The 13,025-nt window shown below is 37.9% G+C and overlaps 1 protein-coding gene and 1 long non-coding RNA gene across 4 annotated transcripts; both read right to left on the reverse strand.

Moving 5' to 3' along the window:
• Positions 1-1,376: 1,376 nt before the first annotated feature.
• LOC110792697 (uncharacterized) lies at positions 1,377-3,722 on the reverse strand. The gene is made up of 5 exons (XM_056839764.1): positions 3,624-3,722; positions 2,933-3,247; positions 2,160-2,308; positions 1,791-2,045; positions 1,377-1,632 (listed from the first exon to the last, which is right to left on the reverse strand). Exons 1-5 carry the CDS (start codon positions 3,720-3,722, stop codon positions 1,377-1,379), a joined length of 1,074 nt encoding a protein of 357 aa, XP_056695742.1.
• A 724-nt stretch (positions 3,723-4,446) lies between these two features.
• Positions 4,447-9,869, reverse strand: LOC110792689 (uncharacterized). Of its 3 annotated transcripts, XR_002534491.2 has the most exons (9): positions 9,326-9,863; positions 7,265-7,347; positions 7,145-7,171; positions 5,955-6,035; positions 5,736-5,812; positions 5,613-5,650; positions 5,377-5,508; positions 5,178-5,295; positions 4,447-4,757 (listed from the first exon to the last, which is right to left on the reverse strand). It is a non-coding gene; the product is annotated as an uncharacterized lncRNA (long non-coding RNA). The 3 variants fall into 3 exon arrangements; XR_002534489.2 differs by having other exon boundaries at positions 5,955-7,171; positions 9,326-9,869; XR_002534493.2 differs by lacking the exon at positions 7,145-7,171 and having other exon boundaries at positions 5,955-6,030; positions 9,326-9,862.
• Between the last annotated feature and the right edge of the window lie 3,156 nt (positions 9,870-13,025).

The raw sequence follows: 13,025 nt of genomic DNA on the forward strand, positions 1-13,025 counted from the left end.
GGCGATTGGCTCGATGCCTCTATTCCACAATTTTTTCAACTTTTGCACCTCGGGGAATCAAATCTGCACACAACTCAACATTTAAAAGGTAAAATTCTCTCCTCCCGCCTCTCTAACACTTAGAAATTAGACTCAAACATACAAAAAGTACGAAAAACTAAAACTACTTTAAATAAAGTGAGAAACTACGGGTTGCCTCCCGCAAAGTGTTGGTTTATTATAGGTCCCACAAGACCTTGTTACCTCATTGTAGCTCATGGGGCAGGAGATTGGAGGTATTGAACCTCTATTACTCCTAAAGTTGCCCCCTTATGCATGGTACAACTTCAAACGTTGCCCGTTAACTTTAAACTTATCACCCTTGTCGTTTTCCACTTCGAAAGACCCAAATTTGTTGGCCATGGTTACAGTGAATGGTCTTGACCATATAAACTTTAGTTTTCTAGGAAACAACTTAAGTCTAGAATTAAGAATTAGCACCTTATCACCCACTACGAACTCTCTAGGTAGGATTTTCTTATCGTACCATAGCTTGGTTTTTTCCTTTTAGATACGAGCACTATCATAAGCTTGCAATCTAAACTCCTCGAGCTCGTTCAACTGTAGTAGCCGCTTCTCACCGGCTAGCTTAGAATCCATTTTAAGCTTCTTGATTACCTAGAAAGCCTTATATTCCAACTCTGCTGGAAGATGGCAAGATTTACCATACAGCAATCGATACGGGGAAGTACCAATAGGTGTTTTAAATGCAATCCGGTATTCCCATAGTGTATCATCAAGCTTCACACTCCAATCATTCCTAGATTTTGCTACCACCTTCTCCAAAATAGATTTTATCTCACGGTTAGAGACCTCAACTTGCCCACTTGTTTGAGGGTGGTAGGCTAGCCCGGTGCGATGATAGAGTCCATATTTGCGCAAAAGTGCATCCAAATAACGCTCATGGAAGTGAGAACCTCCATCACTAATCAACTCTCTTGGAACTCCGAATCCGGGAAAAATGATCCTCTTGAACAAGGAGATGTCTGTTTTAGCATCGTTAGTAGGTGAGGCAACGACTTCCACCCACTTAGACACATAATCCACAGCCACAAGGATATACAAATTACCCTTAGACGATGATAATGGTCCCATGTAGTCAATCCCCCAAACATTGAAATATCTACCTCAAGTATGCCGGTCTGTGGCATCTCATGCCTCCTCGTGATAGTTTCGGTCCTCTGGCACGCATCACAAGCCATAATGAAAGCTTGAGAATCCTTGAACATAGTAGGCCAGAAGAACCCCGATTGTGATGGTTTAGCGTTTGTCTTGGAAGGCCCATGGTGCTCCCCATAAGGTGAATAGTGACACCTTGTGAGAATACCATGATCTTCTCACTCGGGAATACAACGCTTGTATAAACCATCTGCAGTCATACAAAACAAGTAAGGATCATCCCAGAAGTAGTAATGAATGTCATGGAGGAACCTCTTCTTCTGTTGGTAGGATAGATCGTCCGGAAGAGTAACCCCCACAATATAGTTCGCATAGTCTGCGAACCACGATGACTGATTGGCGACTGCAAGTAAGTGATCATCGGGAAATGAATCATCGATAGGTGTAGCATCTTTACCATCATCATACCTCAATCTAGACAAGTGGTCTGTAACCACATTCTCAGCCCCTTTCTTGTCACGGATCTCCAAGTCGAACTCTTGCAACAATAGTATCCATCGAATAAGCCTAGGATTGGCTTCCTTCTTAGAGAGAAGATACTTAAGAGTCACATGGTCTTTATAGACTATCACCTTGGACCCAATGAGATATGTACGGAACTTGTCCAAGGCATAGACCATAGAAAGAAGATCTTTCTCAGTAGTAGCATAGTTAACTGAGCTTTCTCTAGGGTCTTACTAGCATAGTAGATAGCATGTAAAACCTTTTCCTTTCGTTGTCCCAGAATAACCCCAACCGCATAGTCAGTTGCATCACACATAATCTCAAACGGGAGATCCCAATACAGAGAACGGATGATAGGGGCAAAGATCAATGCCTGTTTTATCCTGTCAAAAGCCTCAAGACAAGAATCAGTAAACACAAATGGGACATCCTTGAGGAGGAGTTGGGTCAGTGGTTTAACAATCTTAGAAAAATCCTTGATAAAGCGGCGATAAAACCCCGCATGACCAAGGAAACTCCTAATACCCTTCACATTAACTGGAGGGGATACTTGTTTAATCACTTGGAACTTAGCCTGATCCACTTCAATTCCCTTTTCAGAAATTAAGTGCCCCAATACCACCCCTTCGGTAACCATGCAATGAAACTTTTCCCAATTCAACACCAAATTGCATTCTTCACATCTTTTTAGAACTTTAGTTAAATTTATTAAGTATGTATCAAAGCAAGTACATACACACTAAAATCATCCATAAACACTTCCATGATTGACTCTATAAATTCAGAAAAAAATACTCATAAACACCTAAAGGGTATTTTACAGAATTGTCGGCCATTTGTAGAGTAATATTGATAACTTTCAACTCACCCATGTTCAATTTTTCACAGACATACAATGACATGACAGAAACACTGGCACCTAGATCACACAAAGCTTTATCAATAAATAGAGTGCCAATGTTACAAGGGATTAAAAAACACCCGGGGTCCTTAAGCTTAGGTGGAGACTTATTTTGTAATAGAGCACTACACTCTTTAGTAAAAGCTACAGTTTCAACCTCACAAAAAGTACATTTTCTAGTCAATATATCTTTCATGAATTTAGCATAGGCAGGATCTTGTAAAATTAACTCAGCAAATGGAGTAGTTACTTGCAAAATTTTGACTACATCCAAGAACTTACCAAACTGCTTGCTAGCTTATTCTTAATTTGACGGTTTGGGAAGGGGAGTACAATCGGTGGTACTTGAATTTTAGTCCCCTTTTTAACCTCAGATACAACCTCTTTCTCATGGGCTACCTTTTCAACTACTACCTTATTTGGGACTACCTTTTCAGCTACTTTCTCAACCGGATCACTAGCACACACCCCAAAATCATTATTAACATACATAGAAGGGCCATCATACCCATACCCACTACATAGTGTAATATCATTTGCATTTTCTTTACTCTCAGGCTGTGAAGGGAGCTGCCCTTGGGTCCTCCCCGCTAGTCTGGTGGCCATCTGAGCCATCTGATTGTCTAGGATCTTGTTATGAGCAACAAGAGCATTAATCTCAACATCTTTTTCCATGAGAGATTTCTACATATTAAGCATCATATTGCGCATCTCCACTAACATAGGGTCAAACTGAGGGGACTGAGGTTGTGAAGGTGGACTTTGTGCTTGTGTAGAGTTATAAGATGGTCCAAGGAACCCAGGTGGTCCACCAGACTGTTGTTGTTGATTATTGTTGCCTAGTGGTTGATATTATTGCTGTGGTGGTGGAGCATGTTGAATCTGATGTGGATTCTGAACATTAGTATATTGTAAGATAGGAGGGGATTATTTTTATATCCCTCATTGAAGGAATTGGAGTAAGGGTTGTTCTGCTTATAGGCCTGAAATGCATTGCGTTTCTCAATGGAGCTTTTACACTCCTATACATAATGACCAGTATCCCACAACTATCACATACATTCACAGCTTGGGCCTTCATTGTAGCTACACTGATAGGTTGGGTAGATGGAGATGATGTTTCTTGCATATTATCGAACTTGTAATGTAAAGCAGTCATTTGTGTAGTAAGTTGTTCAGAGCAGCGCTAAAGTTTTCCAGCGCCAACCTGTTGCACGCAGGGAAATTCCAGCGCCTATACGTTGTTTTGCGGCTTGTTCGTGAAGTTGGTTTGTTATTGTTTCGGTCAATCAAACTTTCCCGTAGCTTAATTTTACTGATTTGGGCCCTCTGTTTGAGCGTCTGTGCACTCAAACATTCTACGTTCCGGCACAAAAGTGTAATTTGCGGGTACTAACCTTTGGTATTAATTTGTAAACACTACTACATAAACGAGAATATGCAACGCCCAATAACGGTTACAATAGATAGAATAACCGTTGCTTTAGCCCTATTGCAACGGTTGTTCAACCGTTGCAGTTGCTCGCGTTGCTTTAGGTGTAATGCAACGGTTCCTTCACCATATTGCAACGGTTACTAATCAATCCTTGCAAACCGTTGCAATAGACGTATTTGCAACAACATTTTTACACCTATTGCAAAGCTTTGTGTAATTTTTCAAGAACCGTTGCATTAAATTTATTGTAACAGTTATTTACATCTAATGCAACCGTCTTTGACATTTTCCTCCATTAGTTTAAACCGTTGCATTAGATTTAGCAATCACTTTTTATTTCCAAATGCAACGGGTAGGAAAATATTATTTGATGTTGCATTTAATAAATAGAATAACTAAACGAATATATAAATCAAATCCTGCAAATTAGGCGAGAACCACATTACCATTGAAACCATAAATAAGTGTTATGTCATTTGAAAATATACAAAATGATGTACTTTCCTTTTACATACATAAGTAGGCCTTAAAGATGATAACGTATTACAATTCAAGTTGTAAAGTTTACGGGAAAAAAACCCACCCAAAAGAGCCAATAGTTACACGTGCGAGATCCATGCACCACCAAAAAGTTATATATGCTTCCTCGAGAAAAATACCTTCCAGCAGTAAGCAGAAGCTTCTTCCACCAAAGATGACATGCCCACACACTCGAAGTAGTAGTCGATCAGCACACCCATCTGTCATCTCCTTTATAATCTGCTTAGTATAGGAATATTTCAGAACCAGAATTTATCAAGAGTCATCCAGGATAATTAAGATTTGCAATCAATGACATGGTGGATTAAGAATCTAAAATAAGAGAGAACAATCAGAAAATCTGTAAGAGATGAGATGTAAAGGTAGAGGTTTTGTGGAGGCCTTTTCTCCGTGGTCTTATGTGCCTGTCTTGGCTGTCTGATTGAAGAAGAAACTCTATTTTTCTATACCTGTCTAGTTTTCCTCTCTTCTGGCAGTCTATTCTCAAGGTCTCGCACATGTCACATATTCAAGACTTAGACATACACACGAGTATCACTAAAAACAATGGTCATACTACTACCACAGCTATGCATGTGATAAGTTTCACAAGAGCAACCTGAAAGCTAATGACAATATATTGAATTGAAAGTACAGTACCATCTCCTGGAGATTTCTGCAGATATGCTCTCTGGCAGAAAGCCTTAGCTGCAAAGATTATACATTGTTCTGCAGTTTCTTTGCTTCTTTCTTTTTCATCATGCTTTGGTTTCTCAGCCTGTTAAAAGAAACACGAGCATAAGCAGCATGCAAAACTCAACAACAATATTATTCTAAATAACTCTTACATAGAACATACCAGATGCTTATACTTGAGGAGCTCAGAAATATCTGTCTGCTTGCAAGCTGGACCATATTCGATTCCCTTGACTAGACTAGCAAATTTCAGGGAGCATAAAGTCTCCCCTAAGTCTGCAGCGCTAGGACTAATCTGGATATATAAGACAGATAACTTATAGCCACATCTCGGTTCAACAAGTCTTAGTTGTAATCTGATCCTTCTTAGGCGATAAATAATGGGCTAAAGTATCTCACCTAAAGAGCTCTGCAGCATGTGCGTAAGCTTTGAGTTTCTGGAAATTAACAAAACAATCAAGTTAAGGTGATGAAGTCCTGAATATCTTGGAAAATGTGCTTATAGAGAAACATGTAATAGACCTGTATGGAACATGGGGTGTTTTAGTTGCAAGAGCAGAGATGACATCACCAAGAGCAGAGAGGGATTTATTGATGAACTGATGACATCCCCAAAAGCATAATGAAAATGATAGAACAATTATTAGTGGAATACATAATCTCAAAACATGAATTTCAGGGACATAAGTTTGTTAAGGTAAATGTAAAATAGAGATGCAAACTCAAGGAGGGAAAGGTTACCAGTTTCAAATTTAGCAGGGTTAATATCCAAACCAATGATTTCAGTAGCTCCACAAAGTCTAGCTCCCTCTACCACCTTCACTATAACAATGAGATCAAATCATCAAGCAAATTGAGAAAATAGCAGGGAAGGAAAAATCAGCGAACTACAATTTTCTACCTACCACTCACGGAAGAAAATTATCTAAGAAAGAAGATGATACCAGTAAGCAGAAATCGGTCTTTTCTCGAATAAATCTCAGCAGAAATCGGGCTTTTTTCGAACAAATCCCCGAGGTTACAAACCGAGCATAAACAAATTGAGAAAATTCGATCAAATGTCGATTAAATTAGGGTTTATTGGATAATCTATGCAGGAATTTGGGAGAGAATCAGGGAGAGAGGGGGCAACGATTGAACTTTTTTAGCGAAAAAAAATTTGGGGTTTCTTCGAAGAACTGGAAGGAGAGCCGAATAATTTAGTTCATTCAAGTTTCTAATGATATAAACAAAGATAAAGTCATTAAGAGAAACTAGTCATTCAAGTTTCTTGACGTGTTCATGTTATGGTAACAAATTCAGATTATACAAATGATAATATTCAAATGATCTGAGATTTGATTATACAACCTAGGAAAGAAATATATATTTTTTTCAAATATCATCTGCTTGTGTAGAGGAAACCTCAGTCACATAGTCACATTCATGATACTCATCTGCATATGTAAATCAAGAACTGTAGATTATTATCCTTTATAATCTAGTGAACAGAATCCATTTTAAGTATCACCATAGCTGCATTTGAATAAACTAAAACCCATATCGTCACTCCTTTCCACTGCTAATAACAAAACATTATACTAGCAAAGACTCTACCTATTACCTAACAAACCTTACAACATTAACATCTTAATTTTCCACCACATTAAACCAACTTCAAACTCTATAAACCGAGCTCTTTCAATTTCTACATTCAATAATGAAAAAAAAAACACCTTACTGCAAGTTACACTTCGTATATAGTATCCCACAGATATCCAAGAACTTCATCAAAATTAAACACTAGTCTTAGAATAAGAGACAACTTACAGGGTGACAACCAAAAAAATATATTAAATCAAAGCAAATATACTTCTTACTGTATATTTGCATTGCCAAGTTTTCCAGTACCCCAATATAAAATATTATATCAAAGGAGATATACTTCTTACTGTATATTATGTTCTGATCACCCAACTCTGGAACAAGAAAATTCAGGAGAATAAATAAGAAAATGGAAAGGAAGCTCCAATATGTGAAAAGCTTCAATATGATAAGCTAAGCTAAAATACCTTCTTAAGCTATGTCCTGAATAGTTTCCACATTCTCCACGACATTAGTGGGTGAGGAAGCTCTTTGTAGATCATCAGTTTCCCTGACCAAATATCCAGAATATTATCTCAAAGTAATCATTTAAAATCTTGCATTAACTAATTAACACAATGTAAAGAGGAAATTTTGATACTGAAACATAACCATTTGAGGTTGTGTGATCAAGCATAGAAAGTTACCTAGCACAAGACCACGAATCGGGCAGAAAATTATTTTACCTCTTAATTAAGTAGATTGTTGGGGAAATATAAGGGAATATATATTCTACATCTCTTTTTAACACACCTACTTAATTAAGAGTTAAAATTTCACAAAATAAAATATTTATTATGGATTTTGTTTTCTTAATGTGTGCACACGTTAGAAAAATCGATTCAAAATAACATCAAGTACAATATAATGAATGAATCTAGAACAATACTATCTTAATATATCAAACATATGGCCCGACCAACGATACCCTAAGGTAAACCAAATTAACATGAAAATGGATCCCACAAATCACGGTGTTTCAACACTTTGTACTTAATTAACTATATATAAATAATGATTAGGAAGATAATAGTAATCAATGGTTGCAAATCTTTTTTCTCCTTATACCCCAAAATCAAATCACCACTCGAAAGCAAATTAATCAATCCAATAGATATTTCCCTAGCAAGATATACCTAGCATGCTTCTTTCATAACCTGGGCATTACCACTTAGTTTCCGCTACCACTTAGTTTCCACTAAACAATAAATATCAATATTAGGAGAGCTAATAGTAATATGTTGTAATATATTCAGACTGTATACTAGCTGCCTATGATAATATTCTAAGTAAAAAAAAAAAGTTCTTCTAAAACTGGTAGTCAGGTTACATGAATACTAGTCGCCAACCAAATAAAGGATTATAAAATGAAAATTATTACGCATCATTTAACAAGATTGAACCATTAGGCTTACAAATCACAATGCAATTGACATAAATAAAACTCGGAACCAGATATTTGGCTAAACCTTGAAGTATCACTTTATGGTTGCAGAATCATTACGAAGTCACATAAGGAGTTGTAGACATCTAACTAGTATGTCGTCTAGACTCTTTAAACTAAGACAAGAGTAGCTTCAGTTAGTGCCCCAATGTCCAAGTAACGAAACTAGTAAAAGAGTTTACTGTAGCATGTTTCTTATAGCCATAAATTAAATCAGGTTTAAGTACATATGAAAGTAATTGACATATTTAGAGATAAGCGGCTATGCAAGTGTAGCATGTGCATTAGACTTCCATGCCAAATCAAAAATAGTAAACCAACAAAAATATGCACATCAAGATTTGTTTCCTGGATTAATTGTCCTAGTTTGTTTAAATAGAATTTAGTGGGTATTCATATAATATCAGAAGAAACTATCCAAAGCTTAAATTTATCACATAATGACTACAGTTGGCGACATTTGTTTCCTCCAATAACTCATTATGGAAACACAACACATAATCTCACTAAGTATTACAGTACACATGTACATAGATGACATACTAGTAGGAGATTGCGAGCTTGATTTCCAGCTCATAAAGCTAAACTATTCTAACACGAAGTGTCTCCATGTCCCCACTATCATTAAAATGTTGAAAAACACTAATAAAAAACACCCAATTTATCATATGGACCAACTTTTCTACCAATTCAACTAAATTTCAATAGTGCATAACAATCAAATTCGGAGCAATAATCAAACAATTCTGACAGGTTTTATGCTCAAATTCAAAATGTGATAAAGTCTAGTGGTGCATCCGCGGAAATTTCAAACTCGACATTGAAAAATATGATAATTTCAACTAGGCATTTCATCAAACAAGTGGTGGGCACTATCAAAGTTAAAGCTTTTAAACCTATAAATTTAACCCAAAGTGTATTGAATTTCAATTATTTAGGTTCACAATAACTTGAGGCACATCATAAAAGTATATAGTGAAAATTGATGACATTTTAGGGTTTAAAAGATGAACAAAATTAAAGAGTTTGAAGGTTAATAAACTACCTAAGAAAGAGAAGTACTTGTGAGAGGAATACTGGACGCGTTAACATCGAAGTTCCAGCAACGAACGTGAATAGAGAGGCGACGATTGACAATATCATGAGCTTCTTCTTCTCTTTTTCTTTTTTAGTTAGGTGATTTTTTCTTTTTGTCAGAAAATTTTGAGCAATTGGGAAGAACGAAGAAGAAGATGATTTGGGTAAGCAGAAAATTCAAGAAGACTGAGATCGAAGGGGTTTTTTTAGGTTTAAAATATTTGGGTATTTTGGTCTGGGGAAGAAGAGGGATGAGGGTTTTAGAATTTTCGCGAAATTAAGGAGGGAATTTTTGCACTATGAGGAAAATGGCAGCTACTCCGTCAAAACGCGTTAGGAATTAGAAAATTTAATCAAATACAACGGTTGTAGTGAAACCGTTGCCATAGTAAGTAGGAAGGTTGCATTAGGATGTCTAATGCAACGGTTATAATTAACCGTTGTAAACAACCGTTACAATAAAGAAAGTCGTTACAATAACCGTTGCAAAAGCTTTCGGCGTTGCAAACAACCGTTGCCATAACCTTAACCGTTGCATTACCCCGTTGCGTATGCTCGTTTATGTTGTAGTGAAATGCTATTTCAGGTTAGTGTTCATGACCATATTTGTTTGAGCTTAAATCCGTGAAAATACCTTCAACACAATTTTGAATATGCGCGTTTAGGGTGGGTATTTTCAGCCAGACTTACGTAATGCTTAAGGCAGATGTGTATGCAGTATTTTTGATTTATTGTACGAATATCAAACCTAATTATTTTTATTTTAGACTTCTAAAGTTACAGTTTTAATTGCAAGAAATAGGCAAAGCGTGCGTTGGAACTTTATAGTGCTGCGAGGTGCAACGCTGTTCTTTTATGGCGCATGGCAGGCAGGCGCTGCTTAATTATAGAGCATGTACGTCTATTTTTTTTCTTTTGTAACTTCGAGGCAGTGATAATCATAATATGTATGTTCTCGCTTCAAATTTCTTGCGCTCAACGGAACAACGTGGGAAATTTGTAGCGCCCACCTGGGCTGCGCTGAAATTAATTGGCGCCTATCTAGGTTCATGGAACATGTAATTCTGGTCGTTTGATTCGTAGGGATTTATTAGTTTTTTGACATTTTAAGCATTCTTATTGACCTTATTAGCGTTGTTCTTGGTTAGTTTCACATAGCATATAAGATTTCTACATAAAACTAAAAACGATCATGAATTCAAGTATGATGCACACTTAGTTTGTGCCGAGTCTCTAAAGGTATAATAGGTTTGGTGTCAAAAGGTACCAAACCTATCGTGAATTCCCAAGCAGGCCTCGGTCAAAGTAGTCGGGTTCATATACGAATTTTATCAAGGCCTATCTGGCATGCACTAGAGTCACATGCCTAGAGTGGACCTAGGAGGTAAGCGGTTTGGTTTGGGATAGGTGTGCTACAACGAATGTGCCAATTGGACGACATCCTAAGTGCGTGCACCCCCCGTGGAGATATGGGTGTTCTTATTCCAAACTTCTGAGATGAAACATGCCAAGGAAGCCAAGATTGGTATGTGGTTCTATCGCGATCGTAACGTGTATTAAATATTTTAGGTCGTCCCGACATAATAAGAAAATAAACGCGGCGTGGCGTTCGATGTCTAGCATAAAACTTCATCATCGACGCACTACTTGCACAAGTATTTCAAAATTGTCCCAGTGAAGTCTCCATTGTGATGGGGTCAAAATAGGACAAGGCACTCTTCCTTATGGAATGGCTCGAATCGACAGTCCTTGAGGATGTGGCAATCATAAATAAATCGGGACTAATTGTGGGCATTAACCTCTTTTCAGTATTCTTTAGAAGTCTCCATTCAGTTTTCAACGACATTGAGGAAAACTGATAAAACCCGGTTATTGTGATACCGCTAGTAAAAGACGAAGCCCATGCAAACGTATTCGACCACAACGACCATAGATTATCTTGTGATCCCTGGTATGGCGATCTCTCAACGTACATCCAGCGGAGTAGAGATTGAGAGTTCAGGGGACGTTTATTAATAAGGGGAGTGCTCAATATTATCCCACGAGGCAGTCCTATAGGGGAATACAGTTAAACATTTAACATGTGCGGAACATCCCCAAAGCCAGGAAACATGTATAAAGCACAAATTAAGCATACTTACATTTGAAGCGTGTTTTCCCGAGTTTAGTATCAACGAACAAGAACAAAGAACTCCAATTTTCGTTCCTCTATTTGGTTCACCGACACGTTCAGATCCGTCTTGATAATCGTAGCTTAGACACTATTCAAGAGTGTTTGTTTTTTCCGGAAGAACAGTTTTGAGTAGAGAGCAAAACTGAAACAACGTAATTTCAGAATTAGGTTTAGGGTGTGGAAAACTGATTAGGTGTATGGAAATATAACCCTAATATTTTATTTAGTGTTACCGGCCAAGACACAAGGCCTGGACCGACCACACACCGCAAGCGTTGCGCGCAGCGCACTGCAGGCCGAAGCCCACAACGCAGCCGAGCAGCAACGATGGGCCATGGGCCTCGCGTTACTTGCTCGCTGCTGCTTGCTGCTGTGCTTATGCGCGCACTCGTGGCCACGCGGGCTGGCTTGCTTCGCTACACATGCGCGCTTGGCTCGACAGGTCGACAGCTCTGTTGCGGCTTGTATTCGCGACGAACGCCTTACGGCTATTATTTTTCGTATTGTACACGACGAATCACCGTCGTACGATACGATTATTCGTTTCTCCCAACTTACGAATATTCGCGATACGATATACGATTCCGATGCAAGGTCGTATCATATATTACGTTTTCCGAACTAATTCCATAAAATCATTTAATCCGATGATCTGTTACATGCCATTGGTGTGACCTTATGGGTTCAGTCAAGAGTAAGCTATGAGCCTAATATAGATTAGAACTCACTGATCGAAAGCATTGCTCCAGCTAGCTGTTCCGACCACTTGATCTCACTGAATTAATTGTTCGTAATTAATCTGAACCTTGGTATTAGACTTAATGTACCTTAGGTGAAGGAAACATTTCCTTCAGTCTCCCACTTGTCATTCAGACAAGTGTGCATTCATATTCCTTTTTCGCTTAGTGTTACTTGCCGAACATAAGGTAAGATCCAAACCATCCTTATTAGGTGCAGAAGTGTTTCTCGAATTACTGAGCTTAACTGTTAAACTTTTACAAAAGGTTAAGCCTTAACCATTCTGAGCACATCCATGCATTTTCATAGTATCTAACTCTCCGAGAGGCCTTGTTACTCAACAACACCATATGCTATTAAAGATAGGAGGACAATCTATTCTTGCAATCTATGAACACTCACTTTGAGTCATTGTATGCCCAATAACTGCTTTTATAGCCTCCTTTTACGCTGCGACGTTTTGCTAGCATTAGAGCGAACTAATTCTCAAACGAGCAGATATAATCACTCATGTTCTAGGAATGGTTCTATTCACCATTAATGAGAACTACTTATGACATGACTTTAATATCTTAGAGTGTTCTCATGGTCAATCCAATACAAGATCCAATAAGTATCTATGCAAAAGATTCTGACATCCAGTCAATCTAGTTCAAGAAACCGAACTACAAATCTACTTGCAATCTAATCTTCATTATTCATTGGTCGTCCACCTTTCAATGACCTGGATTAGGGATCCTTTGTGACTTCAATATTC

This window comes from Spinacia oleracea, chromosome 3 (assembly GCF_020520425.1).
Source record: "Spinacia oleracea cultivar Varoflay chromosome 3, BTI_SOV_V1, whole genome shotgun sequence".
Classification (NCBI taxonomy): domain Eukaryota; kingdom Viridiplantae; phylum Streptophyta; class Magnoliopsida; order Caryophyllales; family Amaranthaceae; genus Spinacia; species Spinacia oleracea.